Genomic DNA, 22,365 nt, shown 5'->3' on the forward strand with positions numbered 1-22,365 from the left:
GTGGATGTCATCTATCTGGACTTCTGCAAGGCCCTTGACACAGTCCCCCAAAACATCCTTCTCTCTAAATTGGAGAGATATGGGTTTGATGGGTAGACTGTTCAGTGGATAAGGAATTGGCTGGATGGTCACATCCAGAGGATAGTGGTCAATGGCTCTAAGTCCAGATGGAAAACAGTGACAAGTGGTGTCCCTCAGTGGTCAGTGCTGGGTCCAGTGTTGTTTAACATCTTCATTAACGATATTGACAGTGGCATTGAGAGCACCCTCCACAAATTTGCTGATGACAGGAAGCTGGGTGATGCAGTTGACATGCCAGAGGGATGGAATGCCATCCAGAAGGACCTGGACAAGCTAGAGAAGTGGGCCCAGGTGAACCTCATGAGGTTCAATAAGGCCAAGTGCAGGGTCCTGCACATGGGTTGAGGTAACCCAAGATATGAATACAGGCTGGGGGAGGTCACACTTGAGAGCAACACTGTGGAAAAGGACATGGGGGTACTAGTGGATCAATAGCTGGACATGAGCCACCAATGTGCAGTTGCAGCCCAGAAGGCCCACTGCATCCTGGGCTGCATCAACAGAAGTGTGGCCAGCAGATTGAGAGAGGTGACTCTGCCCTTCTGCTCTGCCCTGGTGAGACCTCACCTAGAATACTGCATCCAGCGTTGGTGCCCCCAGCACAGTAAAGATGTGGACCTGTTGGAATGTGTCCAGAGAAGGGTCACAAAAATGATCCAAGGGCTGGAGCACCTCTGAGGACAGGCTGAGGGAGTTGGAGCTGTTCAGTCTGAAGAAGAGAAGACTCCAGGGGGACCTCATAGTGGCCTTCCAGTACCTGAAGGGGGCCTACAGGAAAGCTGGGGAAGGACTTTTTATAGGGGATTGCAGTGAGAGGACAAGGGGTAATGGTTGGAAACTGAAGAGATATTTAGGTTAGAGATCAGGCAAAAATTCTTCAGTGTAGGGGTGGTGGGACACTGGAACAGGCTGCCCAGAGATGTTGTGGGGGCTCCATCCCTGGAGGAGTGCAAGGCCAGGTTGGATGGGGCTCTGACCAGTCTGCTCTGGTGGGAGGTGTCCCTGCCCATGCAGGAGAGTTGGAACTCTATGATCTTCAAGGTCCTTTCCAACCCCAAACATTCTGTGGTACTTCTGGTTTACTACATAAGAGCATAATACCATCACTTTTTAAAAGCAGGCTCCACCTCAGCTGAGTAGTCATCTGTTGAACAGAAACTGGTGAAATAGGAGTACGGCTGAATTTCCAAGTTAGTCTTTCTCAGATTTCTGTAAGGGCAGAACAATACCCTCAACATGAATAAGACAGTCAAGGTACAGATCAGATTTCTATATGTTGCAGGTACAAAATTAAAATATCTGCAGCACGAATTAAGGCTATAAAAATTAATTATGAAATAATATTAATTTATTTGGCTTGAGTTAAAAACTAGTTTTGCCTAATGCCAATTGCCTGCAAATCTACTGTACCCAAAAAGTAAATTCTTGTGATTCGAGAGCGAGCAGTTGATAATTACCTTAACTATCTCTGAGTGATTACCCATTGATAAGTTTTAATGACTACATGAGGATGCTTCACTGCTATTGTTTCATAACATTGAAGCCAACACTCAAACTGATTAACCAAAATTTCTACACAGCTAGAACAGATCCAATTCAGCATTATTTTAATTAAAAGGACTCAAGAGATAAAAATTCTACTAAAGAGAATGTAAATTATTTTGGTGGAATTGTAACCAAAAAATTAAGAATGGAACAAAACTATGATCAAATCATGTTAATCACAAAATTTAACAATACTAGCTCAAAATCTAAATCACTACATACGTAACATAGACAAAATCATCACTGTTTTTCCATAAATATTGTTTTAAGATTAAACTATATAGGATATTGCTTAAGGTGATAATAGCTTAATAGTAGATTTATGCCTTAAGAACTGAACTGGAGGTACAGTGCTGCATATAGAAGAAAGGAATTCTTAATTGAGACACTATATTCAATTCACTTGCTTCACTCTATTGCATTCTTTTAACAGTCACAAAATACACAACTCATTTATGAGAAGTTATCTATCAGCAGTGACTTTCAGTCAGCCAAATGAAGTTCCATCATTTAGTGTTTACCAGCACAGTAAAACAGTTAGAACTATTTTATTTAATTGTCCTCAGAAGTCTTGATACATTTGTCTTGTAAGACATTTGAAATGCTATCCAGTATACAAACTAGAATTCTAAACCAGCACATCTCATGTTGCATCTAGTACACACTGTTGTATAACCAGTGCAGCTGCCTCTACACCACATGGCAACTACGGAAGACTAAGCTGCTCACATTAGAGAAACTCAACTGAGATATTTGACAGAGTAATAGAGAGCTTGCTTTTGTGTGACCAAAGACTCTAAACAAGCCTAAGATGCTCAACAACTTTGTCACTTCTCTCCTAAGCAAAAATATGAACCAGTTACGCAAGCTATACTCTTGCTACTACAAACTGATCAAGTTATTTAACAAACTTACCCAGTAACTTGGCACTGACTCTACCTAAAGACCCAGAATTGCATACTACAGACATGAAAACAAAATACTTTCAAATATATTGTAAGCTATCAGAAAACACAGCTTACTATGAAAATTGATTGATATGAAAAGCAATCTCTGGTGGCATAACTGCATGATGCCATAACAGTATAACCTGACCTTATAAAAATTGTCATAAATTAGGTTATACAACGTAACATTTTTTTGTAGAGTTGAGTCCTCACCATAGATAAGGGTGCAATATGAATACAAGTGCAGTTTTTTTCACCTTATTTTCTTAAAAATAATCAGAAGAGCTTACAGTAGAGTCACTTCAACTTGTTAAATTTTATATTTGAAGTAAAACATGAAGACTGTACAATCTGTTTATTACTTAAGGGCTGTGACATTCTGTGGTTAGGGTTAAGAGTTCACTTGGTTGAAAACCAGTGTTCAGCACTACTAACTCATGGTTTTATCATGAGTCATTCTTTCTAAAAAGACATGCTAGAAACAGAGCATTGCAGGACAAACTCAATTTCCAACTCTAAGATCATGAGGAAGAGTTCAGAAATACAAAAAGAAGATATACACAAAAAGCATTCCACATAACAAAAGCAATCCTTTCTGTAGGATTCTAGCTAAACATATAAGGGATTTCCTTGTTATTTCCCACACCCCTGGCCCATTAGTGGTTTCGCTGAGTCAAGTTCATTTCACCTTTGTTAAATTTCTACAGCCAACAGAATACTTTGTTTTAATCAATAAAACACTTTAAGCTATACAGGTTTTCAGAAAGTGTTTGTTTTCTATACTTCATTACCTCTTGCAGTAAATACACCTTTAGAATCAGATCAAGCATAAAGGCAGCTTTAGAGATGCAGCCTACTAACCAATAACTGTAATGAGAGGACCATCTAGTGGTGACAACCACAATTCACACTCTATGTTTAAGACAAATGCACACTGTTGATCTATTAAAGACACTTGACAACTCAGTCTTTGCCTTTTTTATTCCATAGCTTAAATCATTACTTTATATTTCAACCTTCTAGGATGAGATTGGATAAATGGGTCTGTTGATTGTCTTCATCTGTTCTTGTTATGAGGATATCTTCGTCAATTCTTTCACATGCGAAGGCTGCGCATAGCATCAAGTCATTAATCTGAAGCTGCTACCAAGAATGAAGCTGCTAGCAACAAGGCTACAAAATCTATTTGTTCACCTCACAATTCTCTGTTCAAAGAAATCTATAATACCTTCTTTATTAGTATAAGAGACCAAAACTACCAGCTGATAAACGGCAGTTGTTCTTTGTATGTTTCATAATTTCATTACATTTCAGTTACAGAGATTCACAATTTAACAGACCAAATTATAACATAAGGGTCTAAGATTGCCACAAACTAGCAAAATCAGGACAGAAAAAAATTTACAGTGGAGGAAGCCGAGAACATGACACACACCTAATGGTGTTTGTTTCTATATTTTGAACGTATCAAACAACTACATTCTTCCCCAGCTACCACAGTAACAGAAGCGGTGAGAAATCCTCTTCCCTAATGAAACTGCAGAAAGTAGGCACCAGAAGAGTTTTATGTAAACACACATTTAACTACAGACAGCTGAGGGAAGCTTGGTGGAGCTTCTTAGCCAAAAACATAAAACAGTAGTAGCGCACTTGCTCCTAACAGCTGTTCTGCTTAATTTCTGAAAAGCTCTAACAGGACTTTAGGTCAAACAATACCCGAGAAAAATTTCAGGTAGTTTCTTATTAAAAGACAGGCATTCTAAAGACACTAAGTTGCTTTGTAAATAAGAGAACTAAATTCTACTCCAACACATCCTAAACCAAATTTTATTATGAAAATTGAAAGTTTGGTCTGAAAAAGTCTCTGCCTCGTCAGCCCCTGTAAGGCTCTAGAGGGAACTGCAGGACTTTCAGCAACTCCAAGTTAAAGAGCTGCTGGATTGAAACATAATTCCCTTACATATTTTTCTGCAGACTTTGATGCCTGCTTATTTTTGAAGACAAGAGAACATGCTTGAACTCTTTCCCCACAAGATTCTCTACAAAGCACAGGGCAGCAGTCAGGAAGAGGCAAGCCTCAGCCACCTTCACCACTGTTCAGCCTTCCTAACAGAGCAGCTGGCAATTCAGTTAAGGCCACAGTTGTATTGACTGCATGTGGGTCAAAAATCACAATATTAATGATTACAGGAGAAATATTAATGCCAAGAGGCAAGTATTTTAGCCAAGGTAAGAGAAAGCAGTAGGGAACTGATCATTTTCCACAATATCCATTGAATTGGCAGGCAACTGTCTGGAACCATTCTCAGGTGAAAGAGAATGTTCCTGGGGGACATATTCAACCTCCTTCCTGACATGCCCACAGCATGCTCTCCTTGTACATACGCTTTCCTCCTCCTCTTCAACTGCCATTCCCCTTGGTCTACTTCGGTAGCTCTGCAAACTTGACCTCTGAAGTGCCTAAGTAACCTAGGTTACAGCAGTAACAGACAGCAATAAATACAAAAGCCCTTCCTAAGTTAAACTAGTCCACTTCCAGAGTGCGGTCTAGAGGTCAGGCTGTTAGCAAAGCAAGCTCACTGCTGTACACTTACAGCACTGCCCCCATCATGAATTAACTTCTGCTGAAGGCAAGAAAGACTGCTAGAAGATGTCTGGCAAGAATTCCAGAAAAGGCTGTGGAAGACAGATAGTAAAAAATACTTATTTACAGACTGGCTGGCTTTCAATTACAGCCCAGAGCATCTGCCAAAGATACACACAGATACTATAGCAGGCCATACCAGGACAGGCTGTTTCCTGCATTACCAACATTTGATAGACCTCCTTTCTGGCTCACTCTGGCTGGTCTTGCAAGATGGAAATAAAATCACAATACTGTTATTTAAAAGTCTCAAAGAGATAACAGGGTATTAAAGATAACACTTAAAAAACCCTAAATATTCACTGCAAAAAGGTCGGGGAAAGATTAAAAGCACATCCTGGACAAGAAAGCTAATCAAGCTGTCTAGAAAAGCCACATAAAAGGGACATTCAGTCCAGGAAACCTACAATATGAAAATTCTTTCATTTCTCCAAAACAGCTTTCTCCAGTGTCCATTTTGCCTACTTCTCTGATGATTTGATATATAGCTTAGTAACCTGTTACCAGGTATGCAAACATTCAATACAATTTTCCTAGATTTAAGTCTTAAACTTAAGAATCATTCTGCAGTTTATGATATGAACATGTATTATTTATTACATAATGCAAATTTTTGCCTTCCTTGTTTAACATTTTTGCCACCTCAAAACAAGACTCAAGGTCATACTTTTTCTACAGCAACTAACATACTAATGCAAACTGGAACATGGGGAAGAAGGAAAAGGAAGGCAGCCTGACATGTTGGAGTAGAAGTGCTAGCCCCAGCACTAGAAAACAAGAGAAGATAGCAGAACTTGCCGGAGTTCTCTCTGCTGTTCTTGCTGCTTTGTCAGGATTGGCTGTCATTTTTATCATCCTGGGTGTTGAAAAGTGTTTGGCTGGCTAAGTAGGTTCTGAGGTGAACATTACCATCTCCCTAGCTTGCAAAGATATTTTCTTCATTACATCACTTGCATCCCCCCCAGGTTATGATAAGGCATATGAGACACACATCAGGCATCAAGACTGAGCTGGTGGTCAGGCTTCTACTTGTATCTCCATGGTAAAGAAACATGCATGCCAAAAATCTAGAGTTTATTACCTGTGTTGTGGTACATAGGTATTTGTTTCATCCCTGAACCATTCCCAGACACTCCCAACTCCTAGCTTACCCATCCCCTCATCTACCATATGAGGAAAGGCTAAGAGAGCTGGGTCTGTTTAGCTTGGAGAAAAGGAGGTTGAGGGAGGATCTCATAAATGTTTACAAATATCTAACAGGCAGGTGTCAGGAGAATGGGCCAGACTCTTCTCAATGGTGTCCAGTGGCAGAACAAGGCAGAATTGCCACAAACTGGTAAACAGGAGGTTTAACCTAAATATAAGAAAATACTTCCTTACTCTGAGGGTAACAGAGCCCTGGAACAAATTGCTGAGGGAGGCTGTAGAGCCTCCATCCCTGGAGATGTTAAAAATATATCTGGACATGTTCCTGTGTAACCTGCTCTAGGGAATCCTGCTCTAGCAGGGAGGTTTGACTAGATGATCTCCAGAGGTCCCTTCCAACCCCTACCATTTTGTGATTTCAATACATCTGTTACTCCCAGTCCACTACATTTATGTCAGGAAACACACCATTCCCTCTTCTCAGATTCAGGAAATTCTATATTTTCTTTCTGCTGTTAACAAGAATATATCCATACCCTATACACTCACTCCTCAGTATACTCATAGCACAGATACTTTCCCACTCATACGAGCTGACGGTTTTTCCCAATGTGATCATGCAAAATTAGTAGGTGAAAATCTCTTCAAGCAGTTTTTGGTCAGCTGAATTTAAGTCCAGGAACAAGCTTGTGTTTAGAGTAAGACATTGTAGAATTATTACCAGAAAATTATTAAAGACAGAACTGAGGGAAATTCTCCACTATGAGGGTGGTGAGACACTGGAACAGGCTGCCCAGAGAAGTTGTGAATGACCTGTACCTGGAAGTGTTCAAGACCAGGGTGGATGGGGTTCTGAGCAAACTGGTCTAGTGGAAGGTGTCCCTGCCAATGCAGGGGGCTTGGATCTAGATGATCTTTAAGGTTCCTTCCAACCCTAGCCATTCTAAGATTCTATTATTATCTGCATATATTTGCCATATTGACCTCAGAAGACTTTCTGCCTTGGTAAAGTGCTATCACTCCACCAACAGTTTAGGGACACTACTTCTATAGATGACTACCACTTTCCAATATTCTTGGGTGACCTACCTCTGAAGAGAAGAGATGTCATTTATAACAAACCTAAATGCTTCCAGGTTGGAACACAAAGACATTCATAACTGTGTCACAAGTTCAAAAACAACTGATATCTATTAAACTCATTCAAAATTACAAACACCATAAATATTTTCTACTCTTATGTTCTTCCAATCAAAAGTTTTTTTCAAGTATGCATTACATAACTTTAAACACACTTTACATTTTAGGTTCAGAGAATGAAGATGTTAACTTTTTCCTTTGTGGAGGTTAGGCAAGATGCAGAAAAGCAAGACAGAATTAAACCATGGAAGAAAACAATTTTAGATGCTAAAGTATTTTACACATTGAAGTATTTTACAAGGGAAGAGCCGGGTTTTTGTAATTTTTTTAATCAGTATTATCCTCGTAAATCCGTATCTTGTTCAAGATGCAAGGAAACAACTATTCCAAATGTAATGTTCTTTGCCTCGTTTTAGCTTTATTTTCTATATGCATCAGATAAAATATACCACCATCAGAGCACTGGAACAGGCTGCCCAGACAGGTTGTGGAGTCTCCTTCACTGGAGACATTCAAAACCCGCCTGGACGTGTTCCTGTGTGATGTGCTCTAGGTGACGCTGCTCCAGCAGGGGGGTTGGACTAGATGATCTTTCTAGGTCCCTTCCAATCCCTAGGATTCTGTGATTCTGTGATTTATAGAAAGATTGTTTCCTCTAGACAGAAACTTCATGTCACCTTTCAAAATGTACCTGTCCACAGTTAAACAACTAATAATAAAGATTATGCAACAAGGATCTTACCTTTTACACCACCAAACGGACCGTAAGTCATATTACAAGCAGTTCTCTGAAGATTGTGCTCATACATCAGTTTAATCTGATACTGGTTCCCATGTTCCACATTTCCCAAAGTCCCTAAAAAGATTTATGGATATATATTTATACCTTTGATCCATGCAATGTTGAAGGAGTAAAGGAGTAACAGTTTAAGCAACCTGAAAAACTAACTAGTGACTCTGAGATATGAAAGCTTACACTACTGCTTTCTTCAAGAAAATCACCAAGCTACAAAATTCCTAAAGGCCAGAACCAGAAATAAGGTCTCATTATACTAAATATGCTATAAATAGTCAGCAAAAGGCTGAGATTTTTAATATTTAAATGTATTTGTCTTCAGATTAGGAACACCTTTAACATCAGAAAAAAAGCCTGCTGCTCAAAGGGGAATTATCTTATGATTCTCTAGTTATTAACTGAGAACACTATAGCCAGCAGCCAGCCTCAGCTGTATTAGTTTTTGTCTCAAATTAATCTGTAACTAGTTATTAGCTATAATTTGACACAGCTATGCTTAGGGCACATTTATCACTCACTTCTACTCTGTTTGAAATTCAATGCAGTGATCACCAATGCAAAGATAAGAGAAAAATATATGTAACAAAAGTAACTTTATTATATACATCAAATACACTGAAAAGATCTCCATGGACTTTAATTTCCTGACTCCCTGAGGAAACTAGCAGAAATTCCAAGAGGTCTTTCTAAAGAAACTAGAGCTTCCCTTATGATAAACAGAAGTCATTCCTGCACCACATAAGAAAGCCAAGTTCTTCATTGTGTAAAGAAACTCTTTGGAACAAATAATATCAAGTAAAAAAAAAACCAAAAGGAAAACAAAAAAACTTTACAGTTATATCATCATGGAAAAGGTGTTCTGAGTGAATAAGCTAAATTCTACCACACCTTTAAGTATACAAATCTTACTCCAACACCATCTTAAATAACATGCTATGAAAGATTTGTAGCTTATACTAAACTTTTAGGCAACTTCTCCAACTAAAACCCAATATAGCTTTTAAGCAATTACTCCTAACACAAGACCACATTAGGGAAAGTTTTGGAAGAGACATGAAGGAAAAAGGCCTGGCTGGATAAGTAAGCAGCAACACCAGAGGAAAAGCAAATTAGAAAGTAGTTAGCCCACGCATACCGACTGTAATACAGTATCCAGGCTGGGCCTAGGATAACTCTCCACCCCCAACTCTCCATGGGACAATTCTATGTGTCAACAGATGCCACTGCTCCTCCCTGTCGCACAGCAAGCTCCATAAAGCCCTTGAACACAGGCAGCAGCTCTGTGCAGTGCCACAGGGAGCCCTGAGCACCCGGCAGCGAGCGGTCTCTCATGGGAGGCAGAGGAGGGACCAAAGGTGAGCTCACTCCAGCCCTACACTCCACACTTCACTCCGCACTACATGTCACATTAGGGGGAGAAGGAGGTGCAGGAAGGTGCAGGCAGGGAGGCCAGTGGCAGGAGAGGCAGGGGGGAAGCAGCATGGGGAGCAGCTGCAGGCACAGCTCAGCATTATTTTTTTGTATTTCACATTTCATGTAGTTGCCTGTATCTCGTTGTTAATTTAAATATTACTTATTAACGAGTCACCAGAAACAGCTGTGGAGAAAGGGGGACACCTTGGATGGCTGAGCCATAGCTCACAATCACCAATTAGTTTAACAAAAAATTTTTGGTAGTGCTCAGGTGGCCAGCTTCTCCCCACCTTCCTAGCCACTCACCCCCTGCCTAAGTGCCACCTCCTCCTCCCTCTAATGTAATATATACAGCAGGCAGGGCAGGAACAAGCTCGCTGGCAGTCACCCCACCACCTCCTATGGGAGACCACTCACTGCCACATGCTCAGGGCCCCCCATGCAGAGCCCCCACCAATGTTCAGGGGCTTTGTGGAGCTCACCATGTGCCAGGGAGGACCGGTGGCATCAGCTGAATGCCAGAAAGCTGTCCAGTTCTGTGCAGGCCAAACTTTAGTTAGCCCTGAAGGATTTGTCAAGGAGAAGCAGTATAGTTATTTTACTATGGATAACAAACATAGCAACATGTATAACACAAGTAAAAAATCCCCCTTTATGAAAGTGTAATGTGCCATAGAGGCAAAAGGAAAAGTGGGCATTATTTCTCAAAGGAGCTTGTTTGAAAGTACCTGTTCAGATGAGCAAAATTACCATTACAGCCCAAGTGCTTACAAATTCATATGAAGAGTCTATTAGAGGATTGGAAAACCTCACTTTTATTGTTACTTAAATGCTTAAGCCATGTAGATCAAATAGCAAATTATAACTAGAAAAATCTAGACTCGTGGCTGCATGCCATTAATTATAAAATAGTTTTAATAAAAACTGTACTGCTAGGCTATAATCCTAAGACATAAGCACTAGTGCAGAGAAGGGTTAGTATGAAAACTGCAATACCTCTCAAACTATCACCCCACAACAAAAAAACAATTTTATAAGTGTCTCCAGATAAGATAACTAGAAGGCAAATAGAATTTGGAAAGAAAGCATGTGTTTATAACCTCTCTGCCTACAAGGCTGTGAATAGGAAGCAAGGTGGTCCTATGGGACAACCATGAAAGAAGCCTCACTTGTCCCTGCACAGAAAAAAGAAAAGATGTTGTTTTCTATTGAACACTGAGGATTAGGTACAACCAACAGACCTCTTAAATCTGTGTTTTGCTTTAAGCATATATTACCAAGAATGCATGCACAGAGCAGGTATTTTGTGACTTGCCTCTTTACCCACAGAGCACACAGCACTTAGGTTTTACAGACAAAGGCAGTAGAAGAAAGAGGATTTAGTAGTAGTTTCACCATTTTGTCAGTACTAACCTATCTTCTCTTGAGCTACATTATCAATGTTCTGGCTTTCTAAGAAACTATACAGATTTTTGAGTTCAGAAATAATTATTGCTGTTTCATTTTTAAAGACATAAGTAATTTGTCATTAAACAACCATTAGTTCATTACCATGCTGAGCAGTAACACCCACTCCTAAAATTGTAATGAGAACTAGTTGCTCACAAGCACTACCAACCACAGACCATCAAACACATCACAGCATCTCAAGCACTGATTAGATCAGCAAAACTGATAACCATTGGGAAATATCTAGACCTAATTACTAATGTTTCCTCTTCACATACAAGTTTCCATATGAGAACATGACTGCAGCTCTTCAGAGATGACAAGAAAACATTGTACTTAACGATTTTAGCATATAACCTAATCCAAACTTCAGAATATACTTAAAATCACTGGAAAGCCTGTGTCTGTAAACTAACCTGTAACAGCATATACACAGAGTTTCCGGGAATGCAACACAGCCAGATGAAGTCCTTCAGTACCACTGTAAAAAAGGTTTAGAAAAAAAAAAAAGCACTGTTTCCAGATAAACTCCAAGTAAAATGCATACAGGATAAAATACAATTATCATGTAGGAATTACTTTCAAGTGTGAGGCAAATCCAAAGGTTTGAGTGTTAGATGCTAGCGTAAAACCTCAGAAGTTTCCTTCCTAAATTCATGCTGCAGTAGTAGAAGTTAAATTCAAAATAAAAATCAATACTTTAAGAACATATTTTCAGATTTAAATATGAAGAGAAAGTCAAGAATTTTCCCAGCTTAGCTTGAAGTTACTTTCAAACAACTAATTCTTCCCAAAACCAGTGGTCTTAGATCATAACAAGTTACTCATGTCTTCTTAACATCTAAAAAACCTTTCAATATAAGATTTTTCCTGTCCTACATACTTCTATCTGGAAGTGTAAGTATCTGGAAGATTACCCTCCCACATACATTAAGTAAAAGTTTTCTCAAGATAATTCACGAAGCAGATCAAATGCATACTGCAGCATTCATAGAAGTGCCTAATAGTTCATCTGGAAATTGAAAACTCATCCCACAAAATAAAGAAAATCACATCTAAACCTTAAACAAGCAGCAATATAGCCTGTTGACTTACGAAACAAATTTTCCCACTTCCACCTGCAATATTGGTTCTCGTAACTGCACTTCCAAGAGCAAGTCTTCAGGTTGTATTTCCTCTCCAGGTTTTACAGGATGTGGACTAAAGATTCGGAGGTATCCCATATAACTGCCCACAATAATTTTATCTAAAAAAAACAACCAAGACAAAAAACACAAAGGTGACTACAGAATACAACAGCACATGCAGAATTACATTTACCACAGAAGTGCTTCAAAGAATACCCTATAACAATAACATATACATGATTAAATTAATTTTGATTATGTGCTGTCTTCTAGGTTAAGATTAGCCACTAACTTTTCTGTAAATCAGTGAAAACCTGTCAGCAATGAGCTAAATATGGCAACTATCATGATAGTGGCACTGACCATCATTACTATTCCATCACTTTAGATTGAAGTTCACTCTTCTTAAGAGGTCCCATCATGGTTTTGAAGAGTACTTCCAACTTTCAGCTTCTATGTCTTGGATTCGTGCATACACATACTACACCAGTAGAAGTGTGAAATTTTAAAACTGGGACAGATTATGTTTACCCAAATGCAAACTAAAGCCAGAAAGTTACTACACCAGGTCAACAAAGCTAAGAGCCTTGACATCTCCTGCTCAAGACAAACCCATTATTTCAAAGAGGAATGCAATAGTTACATGAGTTATTTTGGAATCAATATTTTAAGCAAGTCATCATTTGGTTGTTAATGAATAATAAAACTTAGACTGAAGATTAGGAAAAAAAAATTCACAGAAAGAATGGTTAGACACTGGAACAGGCCGCCCTGGGAGGTGGTTGAGTCACCATCCCTGGATGTGTTTAAGGGTCATTTGGATGTGGTGTTAGTAGATATGGTTTAGGGGAGAACTTTGTAGAGTAGGGATGATGGTTGGACTCCGTGATCTCAGGGGTCTTTTCCAACCTGAATAGTTTTATGATTCTATGAAAACATTCTTAATGAAATAAACCCCAAAGAGGTGTCTCCCATTATAACAACTCCAGTTTGTTGCAAGTACTTATTTCCTCTAGATATAGGTCATACCAATGCAAATCAAAATCAAAACAAATAATACTTGTCCACAGGTCAGGAGAACACAAATACTCAGGTGCACCAGACTCTAAAGGTTTGGCACAGTTCCACAGGACCCCATGTCAAAAGCTAAAAGCAGCTGCTTGCTTCCTCTCCAGCCACAAAAAAAACTTGCATACCCAAGTCCCTCACTCAGATAACACTGACACATCTCTTCCTCAGCTCAGTAAAAAGTAGTCCATCAACAGTAAACTAAATTCCTTGTAGTTATTCCTTAAAAATACTTAAACATAACTGAAGACGTTTTGACCTATGGTTAGGTCTTTTTTTTTGCAACTAGCTGATTCAGTTTTGGTTCAGGAAGAAGAGCCCAATCTAAAAACAAAGGGAAAATATAATGTTGAGAAAGTAAATAAAACAGCAGACTAGTACTCTCACAACACTGTTTAAGTTTTGGTTTTATACAAACTATGTTGGTTTTTTTCTACTAGGAAAAGGCTATATAGAACTCTGGCAAAATCTGGGGGTTTTTGATCATGGGTCAGTCTACACAACACCAGGCCTGCTGGCAACCAACAGGGGACAACTGTCTCAAAGGGGGAAAAGGACCTTTGCACCAGAGTTAGCAGGGGTCGCTCAAAGAGCTTTATACTAGATTTGAAGGGGGAAAGAAATAAAACCAGGCTTGCTAGAGATAAGCCTGGGGGTCACAGGCCAACATTGGAGGGATAGTGTGCTAGCAAGGTCCTTCAGTCTGCTGTCTCAGTGGAGGTAGGGGATGGAGATCCACACAGCAATAGTGGCTCAAGGGTTACTGATGTGTTAGACACCAACAAAGTGCCTTGGTACAGACACATCAAAATTAGGACTTCTCCCCCAAAAGAAGGTGGCAGGATCAATAGCCCAGCTGAAGTGCATTTACACCAATGTATGCAGCAAGGTCCACAGAAAAAAGGAAGAGCTGGAAGCCACTGTACAGCTGGAAAACTGATATAGTTGCAATCACAGAAACATGGCGGAATGATTCACAACTGGAGTGCTGCAAAGGACGGCTACAAACTCTTCAGGTAAGAACCATGGGAAAGATCAACAAAGCAGACATCTTGGTGACAGTCCATTATAGACCACCCAACCAGGATGAAGTAGCAGATAAAATACTCTATAAGCAGCTGGGAGAAGTCTCATGACTGTTAGCCCTTGCTCTTGTGGAGGACTTCGTCTGCTGAAAACACAATACAGTGGAGGGAAAACAGTCTAGGAGGTTCCTGGAGTGTGTGAAAGATAACTTCCTGACACAGCTGGTGAGACAGCCAGGGAAGCCACCTTGCTGGACCCATTGTCTGGGAACAGAGAAGGGCTTGTGGGTGATGTGTTGGTTCGAGGCCTCCTTGGGCACAGAGATCACAAAGTGATAGTGTTTTCAATTCTTGGAGAAGTGAAGGGGGTTAGCAGAACTGCTACCCTGGACTTTGGGACAGCAGACAGAGACAACCAGGCAACCTGGTTGACAGAGTCAGTTGGAAGGCAGTCCTGAATGGCACAGAGGTCCAGGAAGGCTGCACATTCTTAAGAAGGAAAACTTAAAGGTGCAGGAGCAAGCCATGCCTGTGTGCCAAAACACTAGCCAGAGGGGAAGAAGGCTGGCCTGGCCAAACAGAAAGCTTTGGCTGGAACTCAGGAAAAAGAAAAGAGTTTATGACCTCTGAAAAAAAGGGGCAGGCCATTCAAGAGGACTGCAGGGATGTCATGAGGTTATACAGGGAGAAAATTTGAAGGGTCAGAGCCCAGCTAGAACTTAATCCAGCTACTGCTGTAAAAGACAAAATATTTCTATAAATACATCAGCAACAAAAGGAAGACTAAGGACAATCTCCACCCTTTATTGGATGCAGTGGGAAACACATCAAAGGATGAGGTACTTAATGCCTTCTTTGCCTAAGTCTTTAGTAGTAAGACCAGTTGTTCTCAGGGCACCCAGCCCTCTAAGCTGGAAGGAATCAGCAGCAGAAAGAAGTTCCCAAAATCCAAGATGAAATTGTTAACGACCTGCTACACCGAGACACACAGAAGTCAACAGGGCTGGATGAGATCCACTCAAGAGTATGGAGGAAGCTGGCAGAATAGCTTGCCAAGACCCTTTTCATCATCTCTCAGCAGTTCTGACTAATAAGGGAGGTCTCATCTTACTGTCGATTGGCAAGTGTGACCCCCCATCTACAAGAATGACCAGAAAGAGGCTCCAGACCTTTTAGCTTGACTTGGGTTCTGGGGAAGGCAACGGAGCAGATCATCTCGAGTGCCATCACACAGCACATACAGGACAACCAGGCCCAGTCAGCATTGGTTTATGGAAGACAGGTGGTGACTGACTAATCTCATCTCCTTCTCTGACAAGGTCACCTGCTTAGGGGGTGATGTAAAGGGCCTAGAACAACTCTCCACAGGACAACTCTGCACAAGTCAGCAGATGCTACTGATGCTCCTGGTGCACAGTGAGCTCTGCAAAGCCCTTGGCCCACCAGTGGGGGCTCTGCACTATGTTGTGGGGACGCCCAGGCACATGGCAATAGTCTCTCACAAAGGGTGGAGAGGGGACCATCAGCAAGCTCATGCCAGCCACATATCTATTACATTAGGGGAGAAGACAGCATACAGACAGGAGACAAAACAGCAAGTAGGAGTAAAGCAGCACCAGGCCCAGAGTATGGCAGTACCAGCACTGGAGCAGCTGTTAGGACTCAGTGGGAGGCAGTGGGGCAGCTGTCTTCTCCCTGGCTTCCAGAGCAAAATCCTACCCCAGTTCTCCCCACCCACCCAGCATCTCACTTGCACATTAGTTGGGCACACTTATGCCAGCCAACTTCACTTTTGATGTAGTTGCCTTTATCTCATCATGAATTTAAATAACTCGATTAACAAGTCACCAGAAATAGTTGTGGAGCAAGGGGGACACCTCTAATGGCCAAGCCATAGCTGACAACCACCACTTGGTTTAATAAAATGTTTTCTGACAGTACTCAAGCAGCCAGCTCCCACCCCATACCCAGAGTTGCAAGAAAGCTACTGGACCCCTCGCTATAAGACAGATATTGAAGCACCAGGGCATGTCCAAAGCACAGCAACTGAAGCCCATGAAAGGTCTGGAGAACAAGTTCTACAAAGAGTGTCTGAGGGAACTGGAGTTGGCTAGCCTGGAGAAGAGAAGACTCAGGGTAGACCTTATCACTCTCTACAAGTACCTGAAAGGAGGTTCTAGTCAGGTGGGGGTTGGTCTCTTCTCCCAAGTAAGAATTTATAAAACAAAAGCAAGTGACCTCAAGTTGCACCAGGGAAGGTTCCTATTAGATAAAAGTTTACTGAAAGGGTTCTTAGGCACTGGAACAGGCTGCCCAGGGAAGTGGTGGAGTCACCATCCCTGGAAATATTTGGAACACATGTAGATGTGGTGCTTAGGGATATGGCTTATAGGTGGACTTAGCAGTATTAGGTTTACAGTTGTACTCAATGATCTGAAAGGTCTCTTCCAACTTAAGTGATTCTATGAATTCCTCCTGAAAAAGACTGTATACCAAACAAGTAACAGCTCAAGTTTGCTCAAATCCTTCTGAAAAGGGACAATCTAAATACAATTAAGAGTATGGTAATAATTAAAAACTTGATTACCTCCACTGAGCAAAGAGAGCTTCAAGATGAGCAGGAGTATATCAGCAAAAGATCCCAAGTATTTATTATTTCAAAATACATACACACGAGCTCTTCCTGACAACAACGATCATTCCACAATTACTACATAAAAACGCAGGGTTTACTTAGGCAAAGTCACTAATTTCAATGGCCCCTTATTTTCCAAGCAGAAAAGGTTGTTTTTTTTCTAAATTCTTAGCTTATTAGCTCTAACCTTCCTTTTTTCCCCCTTTAGGTTTTTCCAATTACTTACAATGTGTGTTTACTCACATGACTAACTGAAAATGTTCTATTTAAAAATATATTTACCAAAGGGAATAAGACAGATATTATTACTGAACACAAACAAGAATTAAGATGTTAGGAAATTTACAAATATGCAAAGAAAAATGACATTGCATTTGTTTCCTTAAACCTGCAAGGACAGATAAAAGATAGCAGACTTCAAACTAAGTAGCCAACTAGCTTGGCTAATAAGCTTTCAATATACATTGGTCAACACAAACTTGCAGACATGTAGTTTAAAAGTCAACAACCAAGTAATTCTGAATTTACCTTGCCCACTGCCACTATTATCAACATCAGCAATACACAGACAGCCTTGGTCAAATTCTTCCTTTTCTCCAAGTAGGGTGGACCACCACTCTCTAGCTTTAAACAACGACATTCTCTACTGAAAAGGAAACAAAACATTGTTAGCATATACTAACAGACACACAACTGTTTATACAAACAACTTTCTTTCTTAGCAAGAAATTTTAAGTATATGCCACCTCTTAACTTCACACTGTTCTACTGTGAGCTGGCTAAATGTCAATTTCAGACACTCTGAGCTTCTGGCTATGTAGCTCAGAAACAACCTTAGAAAATGTCTTGTCATTTGTTTACAAACGAGTTGCAATAGACACAGCTAGTTACATGAAGAAAACGCAAAACCACAACAGCTGCTTTTGAAATTGCTGAACGCCTTCTGTAACAAACAGTAAGAGAGCAACCGAAGTTTTCAAAGTCACAGAACCGAGATTCCCTCTTACCAAGGAGTACGAAGACAACAAGATTCTGATGCAAGTCTTCCGCAAGAGAACTTCTTCTAGAAGAGCAGATGAAGACATAAACAGACACCATCAAAACCTCCACCGAGTAATCGCCTTGAAGATGCCCTAGTGACACGGCTAAAGAACTCGGTCAAAGAGGGCACAAATCAGCTTTTCTGCTCCCTACCTGCTGTTATTTTAAGAAGACAGGCGGGGGAAAAGAGAGAGGAGCCTAATCCTTTTGCAGGCAGCTTGACACTAACCTCAGCTCAAAACCCATCTCCCCGTGCCTGCACTCACTCTGCCGTGAGGGGGACCAACCTCAACACTCTCGACCCCAGAGCCCGCGGAGGCGGGGAGGGCTTGCGGCTCATCCCAGGAAGAGGGAAAAGCGAGGGGCACAGCTTCCTCCGGGGCAAAGGCAGCCGGCGAGCCCGCGCCTCGGCTCCGAAGGACACAGCACCCAGCGAACAACAACGCCCCGCTCCCCCTCCCCGCAGGCGGCTGCCATCCTTCTGTCGGCGCGGCCGCCCCGCACGGCCCCCCCCCTCCTCCCCGCACGGCTACAGCACCCGCACCGCCTCCCACCTGAGTGAGCCCCGCGCCGCGGCAGCGGCGGCCGGGCTCGCACGGAACGCGGAGAGACAGCAGGAAGACAAGAGAGCGGCAGGGGCTTACCGGAGAGCGGGAGGCGGCAGCCCTTCCGGAGCGGCGGAGAGCGCCTCGACCGCGGTATCCTGAGGCGGCGGGACAGCCCGGCAGCGCTACAGCCCCCTCCCCGCCGCCGCCGCCATCTCCCGCGGCCTCGCCCCGCGCCTGAACCACCCGCCCGGCCCCTCCCAGCCCCGCCCCGCGGGGGCGTGGCCTCGGCGCTGGGAAATGGAGTTTGGGAAGCGGGATCGCTCACTTCTTTCCCGGGAGAGGGGAGAGGGGGGTGGGGTGTGTGGCGTGTGGCGAGGGGAAGAAAGGCGGTTCTTTGCGTTTCTCCAGGGAAAAAAAATCTAGTCTCCCAGCCTGAGCTTTTCCCTTTAGAAGCCGTCGCAGGAACTGCTCCCCCTGCGACGCCCTGACCCTCCAGCCCTTCCCCCTTCCCTTCCCCCCCCCCCCGCCCCCCTTTTTTTTTTTTTGCTCTCGCTTGGTACCGCCGGCAGGGCGGGCGCGCGTGACGTCTCGCGGGCCGCCGGCGCGCGGCGGGGGCGTGCGGCGGCGTGGCTGCCGGTTTGGTGACCCCGGCGGCCGGTGGGGACGCGCTGGGGGAGCCCTCCTCCCCCACAAAACCCTCCCTTCCTCCTTCGGCGAGCGAGGGGCCGCCCCGCCCCGCCTCCCCGCCGCGGCCCCCCGCCATGGACAGGACCGCCGTGGCGAAGGTGGGAGCGGTGGCCAGCGCCAGCGTGTGCGCGCTGGTGGGCGGGGTGGTGCTGGCCCAGTACATCTTCACCATGAAGAAGAAGACGGGCAGGAAGACCAAGATCATCGAGATGGTACGTGGTAAGAGGCCGAGAGCGGGGGTGCGCACGGGAGGCCGGCCGGGCCCCGGCCGCCCCCGGCCGGACGCCCTGCTCCTTCTCCCTGTGGGCCGGCTCCTCGCCGTGGAGGCGGGAGAGCATCCTTCCCTCCTCCGCAAGGCCCGGCGCTCTGGCCCACGCCGCCCCCGAATCCCGGCCCCTTGCCCGAAGCCCGCGAGTCCCTTCTTCAGACAGGTGCCCCGCACACGCCGCTGCGGGCGTTTCGTCTGCTGGCCGGCGCCAGAAGCGGGGAGAGGCCTCCTCTCGGGAGGCGGGGGGCTCTGTCTCGTGTCCGCCCCTTGAGGCGACGGGGCAGGGCAGGGGTGTTGAGCCCCTTTCCTGATCGGCAGGACGGGCGCTGGAGGCAGGCGCGGCTGTTCCCCTGGCGCCCCGAGGGCGCTGTCCTGCCTGCCTGTGCCGGGTGTACCTGTGCCCGCAGCTCCAGGGCTTGGTGGCGACTCAAAGGCCTGCTTGTAACTTGCGTGAGAGAGAAGGCAGGAGGGGAGGCGTGCTCAGCCATCTGTTGAAGCTGGGAAGTAATGTCTGCTCGCGGTTACTAGCAAAGGAAGGTGGAACTCACCTGCCCTTGTTAAACTTCTTATTTAGGGTATTTAATATCTGCCTATCAGTAACTGGATGGTAGAAGAACTTAGTTTCGACAATATGCTGATTGCAATGAAATCCTTTAAAAGTTGGGTTTGTGGTTTTGGCACCGCTGTACAGAAGAGCTGAACTGAAATCATTAAGTCACTTGATGATAGCCAGTGAGTATTTTGTGATCTCTGCTGCAAAGCCTTACTGAAAGCTCAGATTTTTGTTCTTAATTACACGTGGAAACACAGGCTTGGTAAGAACTAGGATTCTGTAAATTGTGAGCAGTCTTAAGTCCTTGCTTGGCAATGTGATGAAAACACTTCCCGGTGGAAGTCATACAATGCAGTTTGTGATAATGTGGGTCCAGAGAGGAATTTTACTGTGCTTTTTTACTAATCATTGAGTCATCATACTTGCTCTGGAAAAAATATTTGGATGCGGTTTCTGGGCATCAGTCATATCATACAACAAATCGGAGGGGAAGGTGTCTTGCTTTTTAGTATCTGTGAACCTTCTTACAACAGCTTGTGGGAGAGCAGAAAGTCTGGGTTGCCGTTCTAGAGAGGGTTTAGATCTATTTCTAAAAAAGGGATTTGGACTCTGTAGTCTGGTTTTACAAAACTCATTTGAAAACTTGTAAGTGATTTGTTGAGTTTTTTTAATTCTAGTACTGTAACACTGGAACTTATATTAGAATTATGTGGACAATAAAACTACAGCATTTAAAAGCCTGATCCTACAAACATACATAAGGTAGAGCCAGTAGTTTCACCAGCTCCTATCCACAGTATCCCATTTGAGCTGTTGTTCAAAAAGTACTTAATAATTGATAAAGATGTATTTGTATTAACTTTTTGTACAATGTTTAAATGGTGTTTTGACTGGGAAGACTTTAACTTATATCTTTGTTGCAAAGACTTTGCCTGTGGTAGGGGAAAAAAACCAAACATTACACCAATGTTAAATTTATTTCTATTAAGTGAATTTCTTAAGCATGTACTTCAGGTAACATTAATGTAATGTAGACAGAGTTACTTCAGCTTCACTTCTGAAGCAACAGAAGCATTAATAGTAAATATATATAGCCAGTCACATAAAGTTTTATTCTGCGTGTTAAGACACAACTATCTCCCAAATCTTTCTCTTATACTTTGAACAGCCAAATTACTGTTTCTGAGAAAATTAAAAAGGATTCCTACAGTCTGGTGAAGATAAAAGTTAGCCATGAGGCTGCTAACTTTAAGATAAGGTTAATAAGTAAATTGTTTATTGGAGTAATTTCTTAGATAATATTTGATAGATACTTTAAAAAGAGATTAAACCTTACTGTAACACTCAGTCTTTTAGAATTTTCAGGCCCCAGACAAGTTGGCAATGAAGTTGTGGATCCTTACATAGCAAATCGGTTCTACTGACAATAGACTTCAGTTTCTTGCTTACTCTTTGTAAAACCTTTAGAAACTTTGCAGAAAACGTGGTCACAAACTAGAGTTAGAGATGTTGCTTAAGTCTTTTGGATGCACTCATCTGTAAGGAAACAGGCCATGCTAACTGAAATATGGAGTTGATATTACTGCTTAATGGAGTAGAAGTATTTCTTTGTTGTTTGTCTATGTCATGAACAAAATTTTTAGAACCTTGGATTTTTTTCAGCAGCTTGTTCCTTACTCTTTAATTTTGGAGGGTTTTATTGTATTTATTTCATAAGGATTGAGAAACATTATAGAGCTGGTTGTCAACAATAGCAGAATAGCTTAACCTGAGACTGAAAACTGGGCAGATGCCAGGTTACGTTTGTCTGTTTCTCCATTCTGTCCCTCAAATTAGAGGATCTGTTTACCTGAAAAACAGACTTTCTATCAAGTTTCGACAACAGCTAATCAAAAATCAACTTAAAATGCAGTTTTCAGTTTACAGGAAAGTTTTCAACCAGCCACTGTTAAATGTGTTTGGCCAGTTTCCTTTTCTGTATGTTGGGGAGGAAAGGAAATGCATGCATTTTTGTAGTATTAGAATTTACCTGGAGAGAAATAAGCGAACAATTAAGAAATGAGGTAACTGATATTTATTTATTTCCCTAAGAAACAAAGTAACAGATTATGTGAGTGTGACTATCATAGGGTTTGTATGGGGTAGTTTTTCAATTACTCTTGTTTTATTTTGCTTGTCAGTCTCTGGTGAGACTGGCTTTTTGTTTTACAGGACATCACAGCATTTGTGCCACAGGTGAAGGATACAAACCT

General features: G+C 42.5%; 2 protein-coding genes across 7 annotated transcripts in view; one reads left to right on the top strand and one right to left on the bottom strand.

The window, feature by feature from the left end:
- Positions 1-18,816, bottom strand: part of BBS9 (Bardet-Biedl syndrome 9) — a 289,453-nt gene extending 270,637 nt beyond the window's left edge. For 3 of the 5 annotated variants that reach the window (XM_051611619.1, XM_051611617.1, XM_051611620.1), the window contains exons 1-6: positions 18,702-18,816; positions 18,024-18,079; positions 17,545-17,662; positions 12,257-12,407; positions 11,578-11,642; positions 8,246-8,359 (exon numbers count right to left, since the gene is read on the bottom strand). In XM_051611619.1, coding sequence (XP_051467579.1) covers positions 8,246-8,359; positions 11,578-11,642; positions 12,257-12,407; positions 17,545-17,656 — 442 coding nt within the window. In that variant the 5' untranslated portion in view covers positions 17,657-17,662; positions 18,024-18,079; positions 18,702-18,816. Of the gene's footprint in view, positions 1-8,245; positions 8,360-10,194; positions 10,275-11,577; positions 11,643-12,256; positions 12,408-17,544; positions 17,663-18,023; positions 18,080-18,701 lie in introns of those variants that run through there. The other 2 variants (XM_051611618.1, XM_051611621.1) reach the window with 2 other exon arrangements.
- A 408-nt stretch (positions 18,817-19,224) lies between these two features.
- Positions 19,225-22,365, top strand: part of NT5C3A (5'-nucleotidase, cytosolic IIIA) — a 29,854-nt gene continuing 26,713 nt past the window's right edge. Inside the window, exon 1 of one of the 2 annotated variants that reach the window (XM_051610214.1) lies at positions 19,225-19,504. In XM_051610214.1, the coding sequence (XP_051466174.1) occupies positions 19,367-19,504 (138 nt within the window). In that variant the 5' untranslated portion in view covers positions 19,225-19,366. The remainder of the gene's footprint in view (positions 19,505-22,365) is intronic. The other variant, XM_051610215.1, reaches the window with a different exon arrangement.

The sequence above is a fragment of the Apus apus genome, chromosome 2 (genome assembly GCF_020740795.1).
Source record: "Apus apus isolate bApuApu2 chromosome 2, bApuApu2.pri.cur, whole genome shotgun sequence".
NCBI classification, from domain to species: domain Eukaryota; kingdom Metazoa; phylum Chordata; class Aves; order Apodiformes; family Apodidae; genus Apus; species Apus apus.